This window comes from Dermacentor variabilis, chromosome 4 (assembly GCF_050947875.1).
Source record: "Dermacentor variabilis isolate Ectoservices chromosome 4, ASM5094787v1, whole genome shotgun sequence".
NCBI lineage: Eukaryota > Metazoa > Arthropoda > Arachnida > Ixodida > Ixodidae > Dermacentor > Dermacentor variabilis.
Window position 1 is genome coordinate 13803460 of NC_134571.1, and position 27193 is coordinate 13830652.

At 47.9% G+C, this 27193-nt stretch overlaps 1 protein-coding gene across 2 annotated transcripts in view; it reads left to right on the forward strand.

The window, feature by feature from the left end:
- The window catches only part of v (Tryptophan 2,3-dioxygenase vermilion), a 113752-nt gene that overhangs the window by 52992 nt on the left and 33567 nt on the right, over positions 1 to 27193 (forward strand). For both annotated transcript variants that reach the window (XM_075688157.1, XM_075688156.1), the window contains exons 7-9: positions 4123 to 4198; positions 16126 to 16239; positions 16797 to 16904. In XM_075688157.1, coding sequence (XP_075544272.1) covers positions 4123 to 4198; positions 16126 to 16239; positions 16797 to 16904 — 298 coding nt within the window. The remainder of the gene's footprint in view (positions 1 to 4122; positions 4199 to 16125; positions 16240 to 16796; positions 16905 to 27193) is intronic.

Consider the following 27193-nt stretch of genomic DNA (forward strand, 5'->3'; position numbering starts at 1 on the left):
AGGTTGGGCTTGGTTTTCCTTTACCGATGCCAAGAGTTCTATTGTTTTATTTTGCTTTTTGCCGTATTAGTCTATTCAATCACTTGCGAAGAGCCGCCCCGAAATCTAGACATCTCCTGTGAACATTATTCAGTTCCTAGCTGGCTTCTGAGAACCTATGAGTACGAAGCACCCAGGCCTGTATTTCTGTGGCGACTTAAGTAACCCATGACTTCTGTGAGGTGCAATGTATCCTATATTACATTCGAAAGCGCAATATCAATGCTGCCGACGAAGACACATGCAAAGCGCGACAGGCGCTAATCTATATGTAGGTTCTGCTGGAAACAATAGAGACTTTTAAGCCTGTCCGCTATTCCGGCAAACGGGGGCGGTCTGGGCGGATAGACCTCAGACTCTGCCCAGGCCGTGCTGCGGAAAAACCCGTCACCAGCGCCCCCATCGCAGCCTTGACGCGAACTGAGTAGTGCAAAAAGAGCTGTCCGGAAGCGAAGGTGCATAGGCCACAATGGACCCTCCTCTTTCGGTTACGTTGGGGCATGGTTTCCTAAAAATCAAGGACCTGGAAAGCTTCTTCCACCCATCCACGCATCGGAAAGGGAGGAAGCTCAGCAGGGCGAAGTAACTGTACGATATAAAAGAAGTCTCAGGTGTTTTTTCGGTGTGCTGCAACTCGCAAGTACAGAGAGCATCAGGTTTTTGATAGACATATCCGCATAAAAATCTAAGCATTTCAAATTGGTTCGTATTGAAAGTGTCCTGAGCACAAGACTTAAGTACTTATCTCCTATATTTTTTTGCATTTTATCGTAATGCTTTTTCTCGCAATTATTTACAGAGTTAATCCTTCCATAGCCTTTTTCAGGGCAGCAAACTGAAAACATTTTCCAAGGCAGCAAACAGCGTGCAAACATAACGAAAGTAAGCGTCCTATACAGTGCCTGCGCGCCGCATCTTTCTGCCTCGCAGGAGCTACAGCATCGCTCAGTACCTTTGAACTTTTCGCAGACGCTTCAAGCAACACACGCGCACAAATAAATGTAAATTAACGCGACATTTATTTTACGCACGTGCGTTACGTCGCAATTACTCATCCAGTGCTCCTACAGTAACCTTATTGCTCACATTTGAGAAACGCAGTCGAGCAGGCTCAGCACATTGCGAAACATGCTTGTTGTATCGGCGCAGGACACAAAATACCGAAACTAGAAATGAGCTCGCGATAAAACGATGCTCTAGAACAGGATTTTGAATTCATAAATGAACCAAAACGTTTGGTTAAACTGATCTATCAAATCTCTCCGTTCCACTGGTTGCGTCAAGCGGAGGCGGACGTTTGTTAACAGGTGGAAATATCAATCGCACATAGGCAGGATGGTTCGCAACGTTTTTTCTGTTGCTAACGAAGTGGCGGCTGTAGATTCTTGCGTTTTCGCTTGGTTGCCACGGTCCTCCGTCAGGGTTACGCAGCACAATTACAGGAGAACAACATTATCACACTTTCTCATGCGAGACGCTGTGTTGTGAGGAATGCAAATAGTTCGATTACCCAACACGTTGAACGACCCGTATCCAGCGCTCTCGCCTTTCCCCTTCATACGATCGCGATGGAAATCGGTAAAGGTGAACGTTGTTATTGAGTCCTTCACGTTCATGGCAATTTACAACACAACAGTAGCGTCCATTGCGGCGTTTCTTCGTAGCGCGCGGAGCGACCGAGGCTGCCGTCGTTTTCGCCATCAGTCTGACGAATGCGCCAGCAAGCGCTTTATGGCAGTTCGGCGGCGCGTCCGACTAGCGGAGAAATTAATAGCTCTCTGTGAGGTGTTAAATGCGCAAAACGCTCGCAATATGGACCAAAATCTAGTTAAATTGTTGTCTCGCAGCTGCTAGCCATACAGGCAACTTAGCAATTACTTAGTAATTACTGCCTCTTCGCACCGGCAGGTGGCGCTACGCGTCTTGCAAAACTACAGAGTCTGACGTCCATTGCCGGATTTGCTAAAACCCCTACATCCACGCGCCACCGCCGCTTTCTTAAGTAGCGACAACCTTTGTTGTGCGCCGCATTTTCCTCTCACACCAAATCCGGTTCCGGTATTTCCGCTTCTGGCATTTCCGGTTTAAGAATTTCCGGTTCCGGCGTTTCCGCTTCCTGGAGCTGCGCTGCGGGAATTTCCGCGTTGACTGCTGTTGGACGATCGTGAGACGCCCGTGCGTGCTTAGCAGAGCTGTGGCAGTCACCATAAGAAGAATGCTAAGGGGACAAGCTGCGTATTCCGCTGAAGTAGTAGTTCGCGGTCGCTGTTTTCCAAATGCACGAAAAACGGCAGTGGTCTCCAAGCGCCTAGGCACTAAATTCCACTGTACGTTGTCGCTCGTGCCACAACCCGTCGCAGGTTGACGCGAAGCAACGAACACGAGCAGATCGCTGGTTACAGTAGGCGGTGGTTCTTGGATGGAATCGCATTCACAGTTTCAACCGCAGCTCGTGCAATTAAAGCCTTTCCAGCGACGCGAAAGTAAACAACGCTAAAGAACAAAGCGTCACTCCCACTCAGAACAGAAAGCTGCAGCTACGTAAGTTCCGCTTGCCGCCGGAAGCTAAGGGGGTGAGTGGGAGAGGAACGTGGTGGAGGAGGGCAGGTTGTCGGTACTCACGGAGGAAGGAGACTAAGGAGAGGCTCTGACGTCACTCTTTGTGAAGCAAAAGTGAAGCCGGAAGTTGGCGTTGCTCATGGCGATGCTCCGCCTTTTGGGCCACCCTCCTCTCTTGTTTACATCTTTCGCGAAACCACGCCGCGCTGCGCGTGGTTTCACGCGCGGAGCGCGTGCGCTCGCGCAACATCCGGCAGAGCACGTTGGTAACACAGCGCAACAAGACACGGTGACTAACGCAAACCCGCCCACACAGGGCCTTTGCCACGGCACGAAACCTACCAGAGCAACACGTGTGAGCGCTCAAAACCATAACAACGCCGCCATTGTGGCCCAAAAAGCGTGGCCATACAGCAAAAAAAAAAAAAAACAGCAAAAATGAGAACCTACTGCGTCATTTCCGCCACACTTTTCTTCTAGCGCGCGGAGGGGGTAGGGCCTCTCCTTAGTTTCCTTCCTCCGTGGCGGTACTTAACCTGGTCGGCGGAAACGTGTATGGAGGGGTTTTAGGATATGCGGGTGCGTAAACGTGAGTGGCCGAAGTAGCCAGAGCGGTTCAGCCACCTGGTGGCGTAGAGTTCAACCAGACAAACACAGAGCTAAGATTGCAGTAACCCACTATATACTGCTTCGCTGCTGGTGCAAATTTTCGGCAGTGGCGTAATGGCGAGCGCGATTACGCCGCTGTTGAAAATTTACACCAGCAGCTAAGCAGAATATAATAATTGGCTTTGTGTTTGTGCGGTTGAGCTCTGCACCACCAGCTGACGCCACCAATCTGGCTGCTCACGTTTACGCCTCCGCTCAACCGGCAAACCGCCCGCGCTTGCCGGAATACCGTACGCAATAAAATTCTCTAATAGCTCACGTTAACTGGAACGCCAAACATGATTTCAGAATATGATTGTTCTTGTAATATTCAACTTTTATTTAGATACGTAGTTCTCAATAATTTTGCTGTGTACTTTCTTGTTTTCCTACTGAATTCATGCAAGCTCTAACCGATGCATTTCCTGTGTGCTACGCGCGATTATTTGCTGTCCCTGTATATCCTGCACCATTAGGGAGGTCTAGAAATAGGTGACCGAAAGCTAAAGGATGCTGTGCCAGGCGCACAAAAGAACGGCAAAAGGAATACAAATGATTTTGGGTTTTCGTGTACTCAGGGCTGCTTCGGGACGCTATTTCTAAAACTCCCGATTGTCGTCAAATGTTCTTATCTTTTTTTTTCTTCTTTTTCAAGTTCCGCGGCAATTGTTGCGCACTCTTTCCCCAATCAAAGTAGCAGCGTTCTGTATTCTTGTGCTGTATTCCCATTATTTTTATCTCTTTTGAGTGTTTGAGAGAAGGAAAGACGCGAGAGGGGGTAGGTGTAACAGTGGCATATGGCCCACACGAAACGTCGCAAGCAGTATGGTTTTGAAAGGATGTGTTTTCATTCTAAACCTCTCCCCTGTCACGCAGAGGTTACTTGGCGCCAGCATCTGGGTTCCAAAGCCTCCAGTTCCGCCTCATCGAAAACAAGCTGGGAGTTAAGAATGTAAGCCATGTGAAGCCCTCTCGTTTCACTATCTCTCTCTCTCTCTCTCTCTCTCTCTCTCTATATATATATATATATATATATATATATATATATATATATATATATATATATATATATATATATATATATATTAATTTATGGAGTTTTACGTGCCGAAACCACTTTCTGATTATGAGGCACGCCGTAGTGGAGGATTCCGGAAATTTCGACCACCTGGGGTTCTTTAACGTGCACCTAAATATAAGTACACGGGTGTTTTCGCATTTCGCCCTCATCGAAATGCGGTCGCGGTAGCCGGGATTCGATCCCGCGACCTCGTGCTCAGCAGCCCAACGCTATAGCCACTGAGCAACCACGGCGGGTTATCTATCTATCTATCTATCTATCTATCTATCTATCTATCTATCTAGAAGAGTTGACTGTTGGCACGTGACTGTTGGGCTAGTTGGTCGTCCATATCTGAAGTAGTAGCTTAGCGCGCATAAAACCACGGAAACAAGAACTTGCCCTTGTCCGTCTTTCTTGTTTCCGTGGTTTTATTCGCGCTAAGCTACTACTTCAAATATTTATCTATCGATCGATCTGTCTATCTATCTGTCCGTCCGTCCTCTCCGTCCGTCCGTCCGTCCGTCCGTCCGTCTGTCTGTCTGTCTGTCTGTCTGTCTGTCTGTCTGTCTGTCTGTCTGTCTGTCTGTCTGTCTGTCTGTCTGTCTGTCTGTCTGTCTTGCAGCCTCAATGGGCAGAGCTTGATGCGCTTCAAGTTTCAGCTATATGGCAGCAGTTGAGGATCAAGCATTCGCGTCCTCAGATTACGCCCGGGCACTTTTGGACGGTGCGCGCTCGGGCCGTGGGCTGTGTTTACTGGGAGGAAGGCATCGCAAGTGGCACTGCTGCAGTAAATGTAAAGCACACAGGTCTGCAGCGGCATATTCAGTGGTTTTTGCGCAGACACCCCAGATGCGCCGCGCTCTTGAGTGTAATGCATCTGCCTGTCTTGTCTTGTCTTGTCTTGTGTCCCAGACAGTGGCGCATAACCACTATGGGGGCCTGTCGTTCTCAAATTATTGCCCGTGCTAGTTTTATGTATCCTTGAGCTTCTTCTTCACTTGCTGTCTCTGCTCCATCTGCTTCCCCTTCTTCCCAAATCAGACGAGATGTGCGCTCCTCCAAGTGACAGGTTGCAAGCCAGCTCATTTATTTCTTTTTTTTTCATCGTTCTGCGTTTGCATTTCTTATAGCAATAAACATAATTACTCAACTTATCTCTAGAGAGTGTCTCACAACAACCAAAAAATGTTCGGATGTAAGTGAACATAGCGAAAGGTTTGACTATTGCGGAATAAATTACAGAAACTATTTTATTTAGCATTCTCGCGAAGTCGGTGATGCGACAGCATTTATGGCTCGTATTTTAAAGACCGACAAACATAATCACTGAGTTCAAGTTGCGCGTTCGATGAAAGCTCTAACCACCCGAATGAAAGATCTCCAAGTACACATTAATCACTCGCGCTAGGGTTATAATGCTTGAGCAAGTAAAACACGGTGTAGCGAGAAGCGTCCCGGAAGAAGAAAAGTTTTCATGAAGAGATGGTCCGGCAGTTTTGGTTGTGGTGGCCTCAGGTGGCTACTCAAAGACATTGGACTCGGGCGACATGTTCGGCTCGCCGAACGGCCCAGAGCTGCTCTTCCAGCTCCGAACTTTTGGGAGCTTTCTCCCAGCGGCGGCGACGCCGACGGAGACGGTCCCCGGTGGCCGCCGCGGCCAGGGCAGCGTCGGGAAAGAGCGAGTTCGAGGCTTTCTGTACGCTGGCAACGGCCGCGGTTATGGACGCGTCGCGAACGGCGGCGGTTTCCGTATACCGTTGTTGCTGGTACATTCTCAGAGCATCGGTAGCAGCGTTGCTTTGTGTCCGCACGCGTTACACGCTCAAGTAAAACTCTTGCTTGGGCTAGTTGGTTCATGCTTGAATTAGTAAAAGCAAGGCGCAGAAGACCAGGACTCAAGAAGCCACGATGTGATACACGCATGGGTTGTGTAGGTAACAGTGGTGTAACACGGCCGGGTTAGGGTAGGTGCGTTTTTGCAGTAATCGTAATGTTACGCCATCGTTCCTGTTTAATTTGTCGTGCGGTGGCGGGAACGTGCGTCTTTCGAGTCTGTAGTGTTGGGCGAGGTCTCTGAACGTGGTCAGGCGATCGCCCTATGACCACTGTGGTTCTTGTTGTTGCTGCGTTTCTGTCCTAGCGCCCCGACTTGAACTGAATTTCCAAGATGACACCAGTCTCGAGATATTAATTCCCTAAGTCTGCGACGAAATACATGTACATTCCAATTACGTCTGTGCTTCATTGCATAAAAGAGTGCTATGTTAAAAAGGTAAGTGGAACAGCCGTGCAATTTTACGGCGGATTCGATGGCGCGTAACTCCAAGAAGGTGTCATTATGGAAATTCATTCGAAGTGCACGCGCCTTGCAACCACACCGGCTACGATTGGCAAATTGCAACATGTGCCGTAAAGTAATTAAGAAGTTAATTAAATAATTTTGTTAATTTGTTGAAGATGTGTTTCGATTACCTATGCAAGTAATGTCCGCCTCTCTGAACAATCCAGCTCAATGAATAGAATTATGTTATCTGCGGCAGGCAATATTTAAACATTCCCCGTAAAACTTAAAAATCAGCACCTACCCCCCCCCCCCCCCGCCGCGCACATACACACATATATATACACGAGCATATAGTGTTGGGCTAAGGAGATCACGCTGGTCCCGGTAGTATAATGAAAGAAAGGAGATTATGACGTACTTTGGAATTTGCACAGTATATTTTCCTAACGTTTCGACTGGTGGACCAGCCTTTGTGAAGTAACAAGTTCCGTGTTACTTGTTTCCTTGTTCGTTGTTTCCTGTTTCCTTGTAGACACGCTATCTATATGAGATGGTGTTGTGCGCAACAATGACAACGTAGAAATAGCGATAACACCGTCGAGGTTGGTCATACTGTGATAGGAAATTGAACTTTACGGACAGTTGACATACATTCAGTACTCGCGACAGTACAGCCAGATCACACGTGACAAAAAAATACACTTCACAACTACGCCATTTCTAGACATGTTACGGTATGAACTAATCAAGTAGTGTAAGCAGGGGTGGCAGCACAGTACCCACGTGGCACACAGCACAGAGATCAATCGTTCGTTTACTAAGCATTGCAATGCAAACCACTCGAAATCAATAATAAAAAACATGGAACTGTGGCACACACGTAGTATACAGTAAGGAAATTAATCGTTGGTTCAGTAAAGGTTACAATGCCAACCAATCGAGATCAATAAAAAACGTGGACGTAAAAAGCACCGTGCGATAGTAAAGCCAGAATGCAGGCGATACGCACTGCTCAGTAAACGCCATAGTGAGCAGGATGAATGGTGAGGGCTTTTATTGGCACGTGTGCGGTAGACTACTGTCTCGTGCAGGGACTATGGACATCAGTGACCATAATTACCATTACGGTTTTTGAGAGTAAGCTGCGTGGCATACAGAGGGAGTCACGACCAATGTCAAGGATGCTCAGTAGGCATGCTAGTTAGCGTGCCTGCGCTTTCGTTAATGTGAGATGACACGGTGTTAAACATATAGATTAGGTAAGACTCACGGACTTCGCGATCGTGATGGGAATGAAAGCCTGATTCAAGCATAGTGGCCCTAAGTTTTTCGAAAGAATGCCTGGTAAGCGAATATGTCTTGATATGGGTACATTAGGAAGAGTATCAGCAAGCGATTTGGGGTTATTAAAGCGTATTCGAAACGAAGTTTTGTTTGGCCAATATGCTGTTTTATTTCAGACGGTACAATCAAGCATGCATATAACGGTCGTCTAGTAAAACACGTTGTTAGGCTAGTTGATGCTTTGTATGCCTCTTTCCTGTCTTCTTGTATGTTTCCTGTGTGCGTCTTTTTTTTTGCTAGTTTTTTCTTAATACATGTATATAAGGTGGAGGCATCGCAGATAAAGGATCCGCGAATCTTTATGGTAAAGTCTGAAAACGTACTAATCACTTCCTTGGTAGTTTGCATATGCACACACATCTTGCAACGTGCTTTGTTGCATGGGACACAGCCAGATGTGTTGTGCTCATTTTATTTTGAGGATGTTAGCATATATCGCGGAGGTTCTTACACCGTCGGTACACGATGCGAAGCGGTTCAGGAAAGACATCTAAAATATGCTCACTTTGGGCAAGGATATTGTGGTGGCTTTTAACACAGAAAGCGATTCGTTTTTTTACTGTATACCGTGTGTGCGCCACATTTCCGTGTTTCTTTATTGTTCTCGAGTAGTTTGTATTGCAATGCTTAGTAAACGAACGATTGCTGTCTGTGCTGCGTGCCACGTGGGTACTGTGCTGCCAACCCCTACTTATATTACTTGGTTAGTACTGATTATATACTTGATATATAGTATGGATAGGATGAATGGATGGATGGATATATATATATATATATATATATATATATATATATATATATATATATATATATATATATATATATATATATATATATGTGTGTGTGTGTGTGTGTGTGTGTGTGTGCTCACCTATGTTGTCCTTGGTGTTTTTGTTTGTTGACTTCTTTTGATAGGATTAATAAAAATTGGGCCCCTTAGTTCCCTTTCTCCTCGTTCATAGATAGATAGATAGATAGATAGATAGATAGATAGATAGATAGATAGATAGATAGATAGATAGATAGATAGATAGATAGATAGATAGATAGATAGATAGATAGATAGATAGATAGATAGATAGATAGATAGATAGATAGATAGATAGATAGATAGATAGATAGATAGATAGATAGATAGATAGATAGATAGATAGATAGATAGATAGATAGATAGATAGATAGATAGATAGATAGATAGATAGATAGATAGATAGATAGATAGATAGATAGATAGATAGACGGACGGACGGACGGACGGACGGACGGACGGACGGACGGACGGACGGATGGATGGATGGATGGATGGATGGATGGATGGATGCAACACTTTCTGCTCATGATACAAGAAATACAGGCGGCGCCGTATTCATAGGCAGAGAGCTCCATTTTATCACGTTAATTAAAAACAGCCGGCTTCTCTCAAACTTGAAACGCAATGATACCGGAAATGTTATGACTAGAACAAACTTGATGAAAACCCCACCAGACGAGAACGACTAGAGAAGCAGTACCCCCGTGGTGCAAAATCTGAGAAGTAACACTTAAGATGATGTGGCACATTTTCAGAAGTGAAACGCGCAAAGCTTAAAGAGGAAAGTAGAAAGAAGAGACACACAGTGCGGTGATATTTAGCAACGCTTTATTTCGAAAACGAACGCCCTCTTTAGAGCGCTAGAAAGAGAGAGAGGGAGGGGGGAGGCAAAGGAAAGACATGTAGGGAGGTTAATCAAGAATACCTCCGGTTGGCTACCCTGTACCGGGGGAGGGCGAAAGGGCTGCGACAGATTAGAGAAAAAGAATGCGAAAAGAAAAGAAATAAATGCGCTAAGATGCAGCGCTTCAAAGGTGCTTTACGGACAAACCAATATCTTGCCGCTGCGACAAAGCGTTGAAATCGCCAGGTTAGTGATATTTGTTTCTGCTCCTTTTTCAGTCAATATAAGCATGAAAATTGTTTGAAGCATTCGCGTTTGTCGTTTAACAGGGGGTAATATTTTAAATTTACCTCATTCGTCATACAGATCAGATATATAGGCTAGGCATAAACTTTTACTTGCCTTCTTATACGCCTGTCACACGAGCACCCGTAAACTCCTCTTAACTCCGTTGTCTTTATCTCGAGGGAGATGCACTCGGGTCTCACGGTCGCCCTCCCGATAAGGCAGTTTAATGGACGAAGTGACTGCGAGCCAGAACGCTATTTTTCTAGATCAACTATTTTCGCCTTATTTCTGTGTATATCACGGGGAATCCGCCATGGGTTGCGGTACGGATGCGACTCGACGACCCCGCGCCTCTTCTGGGGATGGCGACTTCAGTGGTGGCTGCGTCTAAAAAGCGGACTGGCCTCCAGAGCGACACCGATCGCAACGATACCAGTGTCGACTCGTTTAGCAGTGAGGGCTTCTCCGATGACGACTTTCAGATTGTGAGGAGCCACAAGGCAAAACGAAGAAACACCATGGCCTTCCTGTCTTCAAGCACGTCGACTGTAGGATAAACTCGGAACACTTCAATCAATACGATTCTATTTGTACCAGAACTTGAGGCGACTCAACAGACAGTCTGTCTCGGAGATCCTTGAAGCAGTCACGCCAAATCAAGGTTGCACTGCGAACTTTGAGCAAACTTACGGAACTTGCCGGCATGAAGGTCCGCTCGTATATTTCTCTGGACAGTGACACCACTACTGGTGTCATCTACAACGTGCACGTCTCCATCTCCAGCGCTAACTTGCCTATACTAGCGAAGCCAGCCATTGGTCGCTTTGCCATAACTCACGTGTCTCGACTCAGCACATCCCACTGTGTGAAGGTAATTTTCAAGGGCGAATCTCTTCCCTCATGCGTCAAGGTGGGCCACTTTAGACACGCTGTGCGACCATTTATCCGAAGGCCACGTGAGCAGAAAACGTGAGCGCCGTGTGCGAGAACACGAGAGTTTTCTCGCGCTGCGCAGATACACGCTACAGATTTCTGTGCATCCACGGTTCTCAAATGCCCCAATTGCATTGAGTCCCATGATGCTACCTGAAAGGACTCTCCCAAAATGAAGAAGGAAAGGGAGTTCTTAAAGCAAAGGGCGAGAGACCGTTCGTCTCGTCGGGAAGCTGTTGCGGCCCTTAGAAAGCGACGCTCCCGACGCCGTCAGACTTAAAAGAACGCAGATACCTCCGTGAAGAGCACATCCGACAATTCCTCCTCCTCTGCCCCCTACGCCTGGCGGCGTCGAGTCTAAGGTCGTGCCGCGCAACACCAATACTGAAGCTTAGCCCGCGCTACGAAAGCGACAGCCCCCACCACAGCTGAAGCCACAGCCGATGGCACAGCTGAAGCCACAGTTGAAGCCACAGCTGGTGCCACAGCCGATACCACAGCCGGTGCCACAGCCGATACCACAGCCGGTGCCACAGCCGGTGCCACAGCCGATACCACAGCCGGTGCCACAGCCGGAGCCACATCAAAAGGTACAGCGCACCGCGGTAGAGTCCACAGCGCCGACTCCCGATAAATTGTCCGAAGAAGACCGGCAAGTGGTTGTGATGATTCGGTCCCTTATAAATACCCTTCGTGTACTTTTCAGGAGGTTGCATACTCCGTCAGCGCGAAGTGCAGTGCAAGTGCTAGATGCTCTTAATCCAGAGCTTGGAACTCTCGAGTAAACCCCATAGCTCACCCGCAGCCTCCTATTCGCGCAACGACCACTGGCTCTTGTCGCCCAGATGTCATCAACGCAGATCACCTGCTATGGAACCCCACTTTGGTGTCACGGTGCTTCACTGCACACACAGTCTTCACTTCCTTCTTCTTCTCTTCTTTCCATTCCCCTTTTCACTCACCCCCATTGTAGGGTAGCTTACCGGACGCTCGTATGGTTGACCTCCCTGCCTTTCCTTTCTTTGTTATATATCTCTCTCTTGGTCAAGGCAGATCGGCGATGTCCCTCGGCGGCTGAAGGGAGTACTCTCGATCATGACCATACTGGTTGTAAAACTGCTAATTTAGTTACTGTTTGCATTAAAATTAATATTGCGCGTGTGTAGAACGTTTATATTGAAATAAGTAAAATTTCAAGCACAATTAAGCAACAATCATTTTCAATCAGTTTGTGCAGCAGCAAACAATCAGTTTGCTGCTGCACAATACTCTCGATCTTGGCCACTTGGCGCCATGCTCTTCTCGTCTTTCAGGGAGTTTACACGAGCCCGACATAATCGGGTCGCGGCTTGTTTGGCTGAAATGTGCCTCTTGAGTTCGCGTAAACTCTAGCCGGTCGGACTGAACAAGCGTCGAGTCGGGCTGCGTCAGCCCGACTCGTTTGCAGCGTGCATGTAAACGCAGACGGGTCCTGCCGGCCAGCGCCGAGACTTGTACGTGAACGTTGGAACGTCACGATTTATGCGTCGGTAGCGGGAATAGTATAGTAGTATAGGTAGAATAGAATAGTAGTATAGGTAGCGGGAATAGCGGAATAGTGACTGTGCTACTTTACCACCTCGGAGTACTGCGTTGATCACCGTAGAAACAGACGATGATCCTCCCCATCTCGGAATCGCTGAAGGCAATCTGTCAGTCTTGTTGGCTCGACAGGTTTGCGTAGCCCGCGGCATCTTGCAGCTGTCGTCACGGACTGCTCAGATTTTAGTGACCAATTTCAGTCGTGAATACCAGCACTTCGCCCCACGAACTGCCATCGCCTATTTGGAGCTAGTCAGTGATTTTCCCGCTTGTTTAACTGTAGGGCAAACTGATGGAGATTCTAACTGTGACGTACCAGCCAACAGCAATATTGATGTGAATTCTAAATTATCGGGTCAACAACAGGCTAGCATTCGAAGCCTTTTACAGTCTTTTGCGGACTGTTTCGCTTCAACATCGAAGGTCAACCAAACGCCTATTGCGAAACACAGAATTATTACAAATCCCAATGAAAGACCCGTGCGCCAACGTGCTTACCGTGTTTCTCGTAAAGAGCAAGACGCCATCCGAAATCAAGTCCAACAAATGCTTACCGACGATATCATACAGCCCTCCACCAGTCCATGGGCGTCACCTGTGGTTCTGGTGAAAAAGAAAGACGGCACACTGCGTTTTTGCGTTGACTATCGCAAGCTTAACAACGTTACGAAGAATGACGTTTATCCCCTTCCCCGCATCGACGACTCTTTGGACCGCCTTCGAAATGCTCGATACTTCTCATCGATGGACCTTCGCAGCGGCTACTGGCAAATAGAGGTTGATGAGCGTGACCGTGAGAAAACCGCATTTATTACGCCTGACGGACTTTACGAATTCAAGGTCCTTCCTTTCGGATTGTGCTCTGCGCCTGCTACTTTTCAGCGCATGATGGACACGGTTCTATCAGGTCTCAAGTGGCAGTCATGCCTTGTCTATTTAGATGATATCGTTGTCTTTTCAGAAACTTTTGAGCAGCACCTCCAGCGCTTACACGCAGTTCTAGACGCAATTCGCACTGCTGGCCTGTCTTTAAAGCCTGAAAAATGCCATTTCGGGTATGACGAACTCAAATTTTTAGGCCATGTCGTCAGCTACGAGGGCATTCGACCAGATCCCAACAAAACCATTGCTGTTGCTTCGTTTCCAACACCTTCGAACAAACACGAACTCCGCCGTTTTCTAGGGCTTTGCGCATATTATCGACGCTTCGTGGCCAACTTTTCACGAATAGCCGAACCGTTGCAACGGTTGACTAAGGATAATGTTCCGTTTGTCTGGGAGCAGGACCAACAAGAGGCCTTCTGTGAACTCCAGAAACGTCTGCACACACCTCCTGTTCTAGGACACTTTGGCGAAGACAGTGACACCGAGTTGCACACGGATGCCAGCAACGTTGGCCTTGGTGCCGTCCTCGTACAGTGGCAAGATGGAGCCGAGCGCGTCATTGCGTACGCAAGCCGCACTTTGTCTCCAGCTGAAAGGAACTATTTCACTACGGAGAAGGAATGCTTGGCCGTTGTGTGGGCAATTGCTAAGTTCCGACCATATTTGTACGGCCGATCATTTCGAGTTGTGACAGATCACCATTCATTGTGCTGGCTCGCCAATCTCAAGGATCCATCTGGCCGTCTTGCACGCTGGAGTCTTCGCTTGCAAGAATACGATATTACGATAGCGTTCAAGTCCGGGCGTAAACACACCGACGCCGACTGCCTGTCACGTGCTCCACTTCAACTGTCGCCATACGACTTTGATGAAGAGGACGCATTTCTGTCCATTATCACAGTATCAGACATCAGCAAGCAACAGCGCGATGATTCAGAACTCCGGCCTCTCATCGACTACCTTGAGAACCATCTACCAGAGCCGCCTCGTAGGTTCATCCGCAAATTATCCTCGTTTTTTCTCCGAGATGGCGTTCTCTACAAGCTGGGTTTTCACTCGACTGCAACCGCCTGCCTTCTTGTAGTGCCGTCTTCACTGCGTGACGATATCCTGCGGGCCACTCACGACGAGCCATCTTCGGGCCACTTGGGATTCGCACGGACGTTTTCACGCATACGCCAAAAGTACTTCTGGCCTAACCTTCGCCGTGACGTAAAGCAATACGTGAAGACATGCCGCGACTGCCAGAGACGCAAGACACCTCCCGCGCGTCCGGCTGGCCTTCTCCATCCCGTGGATCCTCCGCGGATCCCTTTTCAGCAGGTTGGCATAGATTTGCTTGGGCCATTCCCCACGTCGAGGGCTGGTAACCGTTGGATTGCTGTTGCCACAGACTACCTTACACGTTACATTGAAACCCGAGCACTCCCACGAGGCACTGCTAATGATATTGCTACCTTCTTTGTACATGGTATCGTACTCCGCCACGGTGCTCCAACAGTGGTTATAACCGACCGGGGCACAGCATTTACAGCGCAGCTCACAGAAGACATCATGCTTCTCAGTGGTACAGTTCACCGCAAAGCCACTGCTTACCATCCCCAGACGAATGGGCTCACAGAAAGGCTAAACAAAATGATCGCTGATATGATTTCCATGTATGTTGACGTCGACCACAAAAACTGAGACGACGTTCTCCCATACGTTACGTTTGCATATAATACTGCCGTTCAAGAAACTACCGGCTTCACCCCTTTTCGCTTAGTACACGGCCGGGAAGCTGTTACAACGTTGGACGCAATGCTTCTACCCACCTACTGTTCTAATGTTGTCACGGATGCTGCGGAATTCGCTCGATGTGCCGAAGAGGCACGCCAGCTCGCACGAATGCGTATCCGCCACCAACAACACAACGACGCCGACCGGTACAATCTTCGTCACCGCGACGTCACTTATCAACCCGGTGACAAAGTATGGGTGTGGACACCGATCCGCCAGCGTGGTCGGTCGGAGAAACTTTTGCGCCGCTACTTTGGACCTTATAGGATCGTTCAACGACTCGGCGACGTCACATACGAAGTGATTCCTGAAGGAGAAGGCACCACTCGCCGTCCCCGACGCCCAGGCCTGTCCGATGTCGTTCACGTCTCTAGATTGAAGTTATACCACTCCCGCTGAACGCAAAGCTCCGCACCTCTCTCACCATCTACGTCTGTCTTAACAGTATCACCGTCGCTATCTCCAGTGCGTCAATGTTCCGCATCGAGACGATGCTTCTAGGGAGGGGGGTAATGCCACGACCTCGACACAGCTGACAGCCACTCGGTGCAAGTCGGTGCCACATGCTAGGCACGTTGGGTGGCTCCGAGAAGAAGAGAACGACGAAGGTGCCAGGACAGCGATAGATATAAAAGATCTCTAGCGTCGACCGAAGTCTTTTGTGGCTTTGTCTGTGACAATATTATTAGTCTAGAAGCCGACCATCATTTTTTGTGTGCCAATGTATGGCGTTGTTGCGTAGAAAATTGCCACCGGAGGTGTCGCCGCTGCTGCTCAATTTGAACCGCCCACGCCTAAACAGACGAGTCTTCGTAATCCTCACGTGACCTTGCTCTCTGCTTCTCTCTGTGGATCAGCCAGTGCTCACGTCACATTAAGGGTACCACATTCTAAAGTAGGAGGCGCCATTTTAATTCTTCATTTTCGTCATTTTCTAGTTTATACAAAAGCTCTGTGCTCGCTACGAATGACGGATTCGTTATTGCAGAACCCTATCTTTCGATATAGCGCGAGGTAAAATTTTTAATTAGTGCCACTTTGAGAACGTGCGCTTATCTCAATCGCAGGAGCTGCGAGTCAACTACGGCAAGCAGCACTACCAGAAGGTGTTCGAGGATCCCTCCGCCATCCACAAGATACAGGAGTCCGAGAAGGAGCTCACGTTACTGCAGCTCGTAGAGGTGCATGCGCTTTCTTTTCTGCATCCACGCGCTGGCTAAATTTTACTTTACTGTGCCGATACAATATTCCGTTATAGCCCTTGAACTAAATGAACGTGGTAACTGTATGTTACCAAGGAGACATTGTAAGACTCTGCTATTACACTGCGAAAATCACGATACTGACATTGAGAGATTTTGCATAGTAGAAACATATTGCAGCAGGGGTTCTCAATGTTTCGAAAGAAATGGCAGGGTGACCAACACAAATAAGGTAATGACAAGAAAAGGAGCTTGCAGTAATAAAAGTGTGTACGTGTGAACAAGCGTATAGATAACATGTTGTAGATAACAAGTAGATAAGATATAAAAAAAATATGTCAGTTCGTACACTAATGTTAGCAATACTGCGCAGTAATCAATATACGGACATGTGAACAAGCATATAAACATTAACACGGATAGTCAACTTGATACATAGCATGCACAACGAAACTCAGAAGAGCTAACTGAACAGTATGTTTGTTTGTTTTTTCTTCTTTTGTTCCTGGTCCCGCATTGACGCTGTCGGGCCACAGCGGTGGCTAGAACGGACGCCCGGCCTGGAAGCGCATGGCTTCAACTTTTGGGAAAAGTATCAAAACGTCGTGAATCGCATGCTCGACCAAATGGAAGAGGACGCCAAGGTGCGTGCACCGACTGGTCTGAATTGATTTATTGATTTCAACGTGCGGGAGTCTTCTCAACGATTAACTGCTGTATGGTTGAACAAGATATTACGCAGAAAGGAAGTTCGGAGAGGATGGGTAACAGCTGGCATATATACGTCAAGCTAGCTTCTGCGATATCTATGAGCATAAATGGCAGTGTTGCCTACCGGAAGGCAGCTTATAGGCTTCTGTAACAATGTGCAATTCTAAAGTATAGCTCACTGTTTTCGACAAACAGCGATTCTGTTCGCCAATTTGGATATTGACGCTTTGGGTTTCTCTCTTGTGCACTTCGTTGTGTTCGCTCTGCGATTGCAACAAAGCCCGTCATTGTTTCACCACCACAAGCTTGACAGTGGGATATTATCACTGTACAGATATGCTGCTCACAATGACGCATGACTTAAGAGGAAGCTTTAGCTCGGGCCCAACTCCGACGCGGCCTATTCAAATATATGTAAAACGCAAAAACGATTTTGTGAGATAATCACTGGACCAATTTTGATGAAATTTGTTGTATTTGAGAGAAAAAGTTAAATACTAGTGACTGTTGGAAGCGGAATTTCGAGTTAGGGCCTAAATTTTGTTAATAGAATTTTCAAAAATTCGGAACTTTGAATAAAATGGAAGCACGAGGTTTAAAAATTCATAGCTCTGCATCAAAAACAGATATCGCGGTTCTGTGAACGGCATCCATTAGATCATTCAAGGCGGACAAATTCGATATGTTGCTTTACACCTTAGATGAATTTGTTACGTCGGTTACAAGGGTTCTGCAAAAGTTGTATTTCCCTATTACTAAATTTTTTCATATTCATGTGTAGCATATCAATTTTGTCCGCTTTAGATGTACTATTAGATACAATTCACAGAATTGTATTATCATTTTTACTTGTTGAGTTACAGAGTTGTAAACTTGATAGTATTGTTTTTTGAAAATTTTCGATTTTTGCCAATTTTTAATAACAAATTCACGACCTAACTCGAAATTTCGGAACCAACAGTCACTAGATCTTAAGTTTTTCCATTAAATGCAACAAACCTCGTCAAATTTGGTGCTGTGGTTGCCGAGAAAAACGAATTCTCCTTTTGCATGTATTTAGATAGGAGCACCCGAGCTAAAGCTTCCTCATAAGGGGAAGCGTTAGCTCGGGCCACGGAGTAGCTCGGGCCCAACTCCGACGCGGCCTATTCAAATACATGTAAAACGCAATAACGTTTTTATGAGATAACCCCTGGAGTGATTTTAATGAAACTTGTTGCATTTGAAAGAGAAAGTTAAATCCTAGTGACTGTTGGGAGCGGAATTTAGATTTAAGGCTTGAATTTTCTTAAAACGATTTTCAAATATTAGACAGTTTGAGAAAAAATAGAAGCATGAAGTTTACAAATTCATAGCTCTGCATCGAGAACTGATATCGCGGTTATGTAAACGGCATCCATTAGATAATTCAAAGCGGACAAATTCAATATGTCATTTTACATCTTACGTGAAGTTGTTACATTGGTTACAAGGGTTTTGCAAAAGTTGTATTCTCCTATTATTAATTTTTTTATATTCGTGTGTAACATATCAATTTTGTCCGCTGTAGATGTACTATTAGATGCAATTCACAAAATTGTATTATCATTTTTCGTTGCCGAGTTACAGAGTTGTAAACTTGATAGTTTCGTTTTCTGAAAATTTTCGATTTTTGCCAAATTTTAATAAAAAGTTGACGACTTAACAATTCGAAACCAACCGTCACTAACCTTTAAGTTTTTCTTTTAAATGCAACAAACTTCGTCAAATTTGATGCAGTGGTTGCCGAGAAAAACGAATTCTCCATTTACATGTATTTAGATAGGAGCATCCGAGCTAAAGCTTCCTCTTAAAATACCGCGTACGCGTATGCCGCAAAGCCGCCCCCACCACTCCCCCGGAAATGCGTTATACGCGATAAGTTATCACATCGCCTGCACGCCGATATTTAGCGCAATACTTGAGATTGCGGACTGCGATATTACGCACGCATATGCTGGACGAATTGCTCACGCGTGACTGACACAACGGAAAATGAACCGTTTTGAGAATACGGCATCTGATCAATAAAAGCCTTTCTCGATTCACGGCAGCGATATAACTTACACGGTCCTCGAGCTTGCGCGATCACGACAATGGAAAGATTCTACTGCAATTCTTTTAATTTTTGCTCTTCTTCATAGGCTATAGCGGTGCGTCGCCGGCGTTGTACGATAAGGAAGGAATGAAATCGAGCGAGATAAATCCTTAATTATAACATATCGTGTCTACGCCTGTCATTCAGGGCAAGCATGTCCGTATATCCTTGCTGAACGTGGAGACTCTTGCTTCATGATAAGGGATGGCAGACGACACACTGAAAACACTTCCTGTAAGCTTGCTTTCTCCTGCCGTTGTGGAAAACGGTATAATGCGGTGCAGATGCTGTAATAGATGCATCCTATCGAAACCAGACAGCTTCCTACAGTTACTAGAGGAAATTCTGGCGCTGCAATTCTTAAACCACCATGCGAATGATGGAAGTACATGGATTTATCTGTTCTTCGTGCTTGGGGCTTCAGACGTTGTTGTGAGTCGGTGTATACGCTTTATCTGGGCCTAAATTGGCCTAAATTTCAAAGAAATTGATACTTCTTAAATGCAGAAGGTAGTAATATTACTCTGGAAACAAGCATAATTCCTGCTAATTGCAGTGGTTCCGCTTGTCCATGCGTCCGTGGCGTAATAGTTTCAATATCGGGCTTCTGTGCTGGAGGTCCTGTGCTCGTATCCTGCTGTCAGACTAATGTAATAATGTTCATTTAATTATTTATAACTGCGTACTTTCCTTAAAGCGATCACTTTGCAAACTCACGAAGCCATTTAAAGCGGGAAAGACGAGGTTTAGGCAAATCCATGTACTGCACATAATTGCCATGCTGGCTGAACCGCCCTGCTTGCAAATCTCGTAGACACTAGCGCCACAGTTCCCTCTGGCAATTGTATGAAACTCTGTGGTCAAAACACGTTGTGATAAACAGCATTCCCTCCTGTCTTAAAGCGAAATAGAGCGAGTGCGCTGGAAATGGTGACCAAAAAAAAATTGCAGCAGATCCAACGAGTTGGAACCTATGTACAGCGAAGCATTGTGAGTGCATAAAGAGTCGAAACCCGAGTGCACACACAAGCGCGGGCGCGCACAAATTATATCGAGTCTTTTGTTAAGCAGAGCTGCTGACTGCTAGCGAGTACGACGGAGACGAACGCATCATAGTCTCAGAAGTAGCATGCGTATGCTTACGTAGCACGATTCGAACCCATTCTATTCGCAAGTAGCGTTTACTTCCTCATCACCGTGCAGCCGCGGACGCGGGAAGAGGAACTTTCTGGTTCTTTTTTGTTTTTCCCACGGACGGCTGGTACCGCCGCTGGCGCGGATGCACGGAGTCGAGCGCCATCTAGTGGTGCTGCAAGCAACCCAGTGGCGCGTGTGCCGCGCTGTGATTGGTTGGTCTATTCGGCAAAGAAGCAACAAGGCCGTAACCACGAAACCCGGCGTGGTTCGCGAAGAAGAGCTTCGATTGTAAAAGTTGTCGCTATTTCGCTCTAACGATAAAACGTGCTCTTCAGCTGCAGGAGGGCGTCAACACATTCACTGGCGTGCTGACCGCGCCTTTGCTTTTCTCGACTTCTTTTACTGCGAAGTATCGCACTGAATGTTGTCTATGACTACCCTCCGGGAAAATCGTGGCGGCCAACAAGAAACGCCTTACGGCAAAGCCAACGTTCTCACGACTGCTCTGTAGCTCTCAATCTGATGTAAATATCTTGGGAAATATCGTACTGAAATTGACCGCTAAGACGACTACATCATTACACCGAGTGTCATTTACTTGTAATAATGAGTTAGTTCACAGTGAAGTTGTAAGCGTTACACAATTCCCGTCTGCTGCCAATACATGGGCATCTATGGAGGGATTATGGTTGCAGAGAACGGCTGGGCTGTAACTCTTGTTTTATCGAAACTATCCCGAAACAAATTATATGACAATTAGTCGCTAGGACGACTCTAATAAAACTTGGTGCTGGGCTAGTTGGTGATGCATTCTTTAATACTGATGGTAGCGCTAAGAAGGACGAACACACGGTGAAAAGACGACGAGGAAACGCAGTTAGGACGACTCAAACATTACGTCAAGTTTCATGTACTTTTCATAATTGCGTATGTTCACAGTGAAGTTGTCAATATTGTGAAATTCCCGTCTGCTGCTAATACATGGGCTTCTACGGGAGGGAAACGGGCAGCCCCATGTTTGTCCTGTCCGCTAGAATAAAACTCTAGTCAGCTAATTAACTAGGAACTATGCTTCAATCTCAAATGACAAACAGACGTATTTTTCCGTGAACTCCTTTGGACTATGCCCCTGTCACAACGCATATAGTCGCGCGCGTCAAAGCTGCGTCTACAACGTTTGCGTCTTTAGAGCGGCGTCGTAAAAGCCCATCGGAAGTAGCTCTGTGTACGTATAACGTAGGACATGACGTATCGCGCGCCTGATATTAACGCGATAGCGTTAAGGAGCTCGTGTCGCAGAAAAGCCGGTGTCGCCGGCGTTGGCCGTGAGCGATAAATGCCGGGAGGCACTTCATGAATAAAAAACAACTTGCAAGCTGGGCTGGGTGGGAATCGAACCAGGGTCTCCGGAGCGTGAGACGGAGACGCTACCAGTCAGCCACGAGTTTTTTTTTTTTCTTTATTGTAGTCAGCCACGAGTTCGATGCTTCAAAGCGGTACAAAAGCGCCTCTAGAGAATGCGGTGTTGCCTTCGAAACGTGCCGTAGAAAGTTATACTGCCGTGTATATCGGTAATTATGAGCATGTAACTTACAGAAGTCGCAGTTACACGAGTAGCGAAGTAAGTTTCCGCTACATTTCTTCTGCGCTCTGCGCACACACAGAGCCATCTTGCGGCAAACACAGAAGACCACCTCCTCGCAATGTGCGGCGCTGTCCCGACACGTGGCGCGCCACTCGACCGCTTCTTAAAGCCCCTTGATACTGAAAGTAGCGCCATTCTGTGAACTTTGCCGCCGCGCCGCCAACCCTCGCACATCCTCCTCGCCCGCCTCTCCACTCGGCGCTTTTCTGACCGATGATTGGCCGCTCCGGCCGGCCCCAGCCGTCGCCTTGGAAACGCGCGCGAAAGCGTCGCTTTGCTTGTGTTGTTGTTTTTCTTCGGCGCCATGGGCAGGCCGTGTTCCTTTATTCAGCTAATTCGAACTCTGCATTTCGCACCGCGTTATGCCGGGTTGCTGCGCATTTCAGTGCACAAGCCGGCGTGAAAAAATAGCTTCATGCTTTTCACGATTCCTCGAGGGAAGAACGACATCAGCCGCCGAATAAAGTGGATTCACAACATCGGACGCATATCGTCTGGAGAATAACACCATGCAATATTTCATGTTACTGGGTTCGAGCTTATGCTACTTCTAACCGGCGGTTTATATAAATATTTTTATTTTCCGAAGTGTGTGCCATCCTGGATGTTTTGTGTGTTTTCCGTGTAACGTTTCAGGAGTCACCTGCAATAAAAATTGCATCTGGCCAGATATGTGCTGGTGTGTCACAGTGGCTGTGTATTCTATGCTCCAGACCTGTACTCTGCGTCTGAAATTTGTGTTGGGGTGGCACGATGTTTTCAGTAAGTAGCTGAAAAAACTGGCAAAACCCTGCATGCCGCCCTCTCAGATCTATGGTAATGGCTGCGGCTGGTAGCTTTTCCAGCTCTTACGAAACAGCTTTATTGGCAAATTGCAAAAGGAATGACATCTGGGAGAGTCATTAATGCCACAGATGGGAAGAATAATGTGCAAAGGAGGACCAAAACTTCGCGCAAATAAGCTTTGAGCATCTTCTTGCCTGCTATGGATCTTTAGAGCGATGAAGGTCTTCGTGTGACCGCCGCGACTGTGAAAGTCTACCGCGATTCCGAGGTCTAGCGGCACGTGAGGAGCGAGTCAGCAGAGATGCCTTTTAAGGCTGACTTTCATTCGCCATAGGTGAAATCTTTACAATTTATATTTAGTTATGCTATCAAAATAACGTCAGATTCTTAAGCTCTGTGTTTCTAAAATAGTACGAATTGTTTCCTTGAAACCGACCCAGTCACAGAAGGGCTAAATCCTTTCTTATCGTCCTTTACAGCGCTGAATATTGCATCACCACGGGCGTCTGAGGCACTAATTGAATGCATTCGATGGGCTACACTGAATAAGTCACAGAGACAGCATCCCCTTCCCATCTCTTAATCTAGTCGTCCGTTGCCGTCAGCAATCATTCATAAATTTCAAGCCAACCCTTGGCTACGCTCACTTCTACAGTAATCAATAAAAATATATCTCTCTTGAGAGCACGAAAAACTAGAAAAAAATTTTTCTCTTTCAAGCAGGAATGAAATTTCTATAGCCCAGGTATTAAATGCGCGGCATATGCATTACACCGAGGCCCCAAGCCTTTTAGGACTGAACCCCTCCCACCCTGCCCCCCCACAAAAAAAAAAATCCATAATCACGTTATAGCAAATTTCGCATCATTTTTGCGGCCACTGTCCTGCTTCTGAAGCTTCACGCACGCAATGACGTCCAACTAAATTACCGCAATCTCAGCCTGGCTCGACTGCAAAAATATAGTGTCATAAAAAGTACTTCCGCGAAAATGCAGCACTAGTTGAAATTGCATTTAACGGAGCGTCACTGTGTCGAAAAATATTAAAGAATGTACAAATTTAAATTAAATACTGCGCTAATTAAAGCTCTGCCCTGTTGAAGTGACCAGTATAAAGATATCAAAGCCAATGTGGGCTATATACAATACGCTGCGATTGTTAATTCATGCCGCAAACGCGCACGTTTAGCGCTTTCATTGCTCAAACGAGAAGGTGATAAATGTGGGTCATGGTAGAGTCAAGCACATTGCATCCCTATCTAGTGCTTTCGTTTAATAATAGAGCGAGAAAAAAATCCCGAAGTTAGGTGCGATCACGGGTGCCAGCTGATGCATCGGGCCGCCGAGCGCGCGATGGCCTGCGAAGCGTGCCGTGCGCAGCGCGCACAGCCGGCGGGCGAGGAGAATCGAGGAGGAAAGCGCGGGAGTGGAGGAGAGTGTCGCTACTTTCAAATTATTAAGGGGCTTTACCGCTTCTCCCCTTCGGGCCGTGCGGGGACAGCGGGGACCGGTTCTAGGATGCCCCACTACCCTTGCGTTTAATAAGTGTTCTCGCTCTCTCCCCTTCCAACTTCACTCGTCACTCGAAACCTCGTGTTTTGGCGACGTGGCTCCTCTTTCCGCTCACAGCGCGATTCCTAGGTGCAGCGTCCGATGCGGTACGCCTCTGACGTGATCGTTGCGCCGTAGCGCGTCTGGTGGGAAAGCGTCCTCTGCGATGTGTGCCGAGCTGCTTCCGAGGAGTCATGCGTCTGCGTGGTGCTCCCAAGCGAGATAGTGCCGATCACGACGTTTGTCTCGCGTAGATCGTTTCTCCCTCCGAGACACCGAGTTCGTTGGTTCGTTCCCCTTGTTCAGGCGCACATTTCGTTGCCGCGCCGAACGCTGCGTTGCTCGGCACTCACGATATGGGAAGCGGCTTTCTCGCCGTTTCCCACCGACCGCCTTTTCTTCCCGGGACTTTGTTGCCGCTCCCCGCGCCTCTACAGCTCTGAAGCAGTTCCAACGCGGCTGCCCCTGCCGGGGCCATAGCTGCCTTGTTTTCTACACCATGAACCAAGAGCGCCAAGCGACCAGCTCTTCCGAGGCCCATCTTCTAAACCGGCGTGCAAAGGGCCTTCGGCGAATTCACCGGTCCGTTTCGATGGAGCATTTATCTACCGCAACGTCATTTTCCAACGAGCAGGAGACGCACTCGGCGATAGAGAACGCCGGCGCGCGTTCCTCAACAACAACGAAGACTCCCGAGGTGGATACCGCAGGAGTGGCCGCCGATTCCATCGTCGCCAATTTTCCCCCCCAACAGCGAGAGGTGGACACTCCGACCGGGGAAAGGATGGAGTAAGATGCTGCCCCAAACATTTACGACGACAAAACTGACGACGACACAGGTGGCTGTTGGAAGACAGTCATACATAAGCGACTCATCCGTCAAACTCGCGCTAAGACGCAACCCTCCGAGAAGATCTTGGGCATTCCGGACGCCTCCCAGCCTACCGTACGCAAGCGCATTCGGAATCAGAACCTGCCTCAACTTCCTTTGCAAGATGAAAAGATAATTCTGCGGCCTCACGGAGGACTTTGTCTCGATAAGTGGACGCGCCCAGAACTCGCCAGTGCTCTATGGAGTGCAGCCGGCTTGACCACCGATGATCGTCAGGACATCATATTCCGACTGCGACCTCAGCAGAACTTGGCAATCATCAGCACACCCCAGTCACACGTAGCCGATGCATTGTACAAGGTGAGGGAGCTGAACCTTGGTCAGCGGGTCTATCCCATCACAACATATTTTGCGGCCCCAGACAACTAATGCAAGGGAATTGTTCCTGGCCTTTTGCCCGGTACACCGTCTTCCAAGCTAGTGGATGAGCTTGTGGCTCCTGGAACTCAAATACTTCAAGCACGAATGATGGGTCAAACCAACGTTGCGTTGGTAACATTTGAAGGACTTAAAGTGCCTCGCTACGTGCGTTTCTATGGTGCAGAACTCCGCTGCCACCCCCATCGACCCCGCCAACTGGTTTGCAAGATATGTCACAAGCTCGGCCATTGGGCTGATTACTGTCCTACGCCGCACGTGGTCATTTGCGCGACGTGCGGGACTGACAACCCCGCCCCGTCACATCCGTGCACCCCACACTGCAGATCCTGTGACGGGACCCACCCTACAGCGGATCCAAACTGCCCGCGGCGTGCTAGGCATACACTGAACAAAGCTTGGGTTCGGAAAGCTCTCGAGAAAGAGCAGCGTGAACTCCAACCCTCCAGCGACCCGACCACTACCACAGATACGGCGGAGACCCGAACGTCGCGCGCCTCAACGAAGGAGACCAGAAAAGTCCGGTCGGAGACCCGTTCGAGATCCCGTCGCAAGTTCCGGACCCGCTCCAAGTCTCGGTCCCGATCCCGCGAGGCATCGGTGCGCCTCCCAGAGAAACGCCCTCATTCCCCATCTTCCCAACAACCCTACAAGAAGGCCCTGCAGACCAACGCCCCAGCCAAGCTGACCCTGGTCCCTTCAGGGGTGGGGCGGACCCCGGAGAAGAAAACGCCGCCGACGCCGACGCCGACGCCGACGCCGACGACACCGGCTTTTCTGCGACACGAGCTCCTTAACGCTGTCGCGTTAAAACAGCAATGGAGGCGCCTCGGGAGGTAGGTCGGGCGGAGGGTCCCCCACAGCGCGCTCCGCCCCGTAATTCTCTCCCTACTCCTTCCCCTATTACCAATTCGTTACCAAATCCCGATCCTCTAATAGAAATAGCCCGCCTACGTCGTGACATGGAGGCGCGCTGTGAGCGCCTGCAAAAACAAATGGACGCGCTGGTGGCAGACATGAGCACTAGTATGTAGGCGGCTCTGGACAGGATAGAACGCCAAATGGAGGCCCTTCAAATAGGAATTACGGAGCAAGTGACATCATGTATAGAGTGCACATTCGCACGCATGCAAGTTCCTGAGCTTAGCGGTAACAACGAAAGCGCGCTTTCCGACCAAGGCTCTCGGCCGCAACCTTCAAATGTGGGCACCCGGCGCCCGCATCCCTATGCACGACCGCCTGCTTCCTCTCTCGATGATGATGGCGCCGCGTAACGCGGAGCAACTAGTGGTGTGGCAGTGGAATTGTAGGAGATTCCGCCGAAAACGAGGTTCCCTACAGCAGTATATCGCCACATCCACGAACCCTCCCGATGTCATCCTCTTACAGTAAGTCAATTGCACCTCTTCTTTATCCGGCTACAGCACGTTCTCGGGTGTCTCTCCTCTTGTGGGAGTCTTAGTTTCGAAACATGTTACATGTCGCATGCATACCACTAACATTGACATTCCTCACCAAATATTGGAAATAATTACGCAAGGTAAACGCAGCGAGAGTCTGTTTATACTCAATGCATACAGTTCCCCCCGTTCGCGAACGCACTGTTTTCAGCACCTACTAACAGGATTTGGTAGGTTTGGACGGGTTTGTGTGGTGGCCGGCGACTTTAACGCTCCGCATACTGCATAGGGTTACGTTAAATCGCAGGCTAAAGTTAC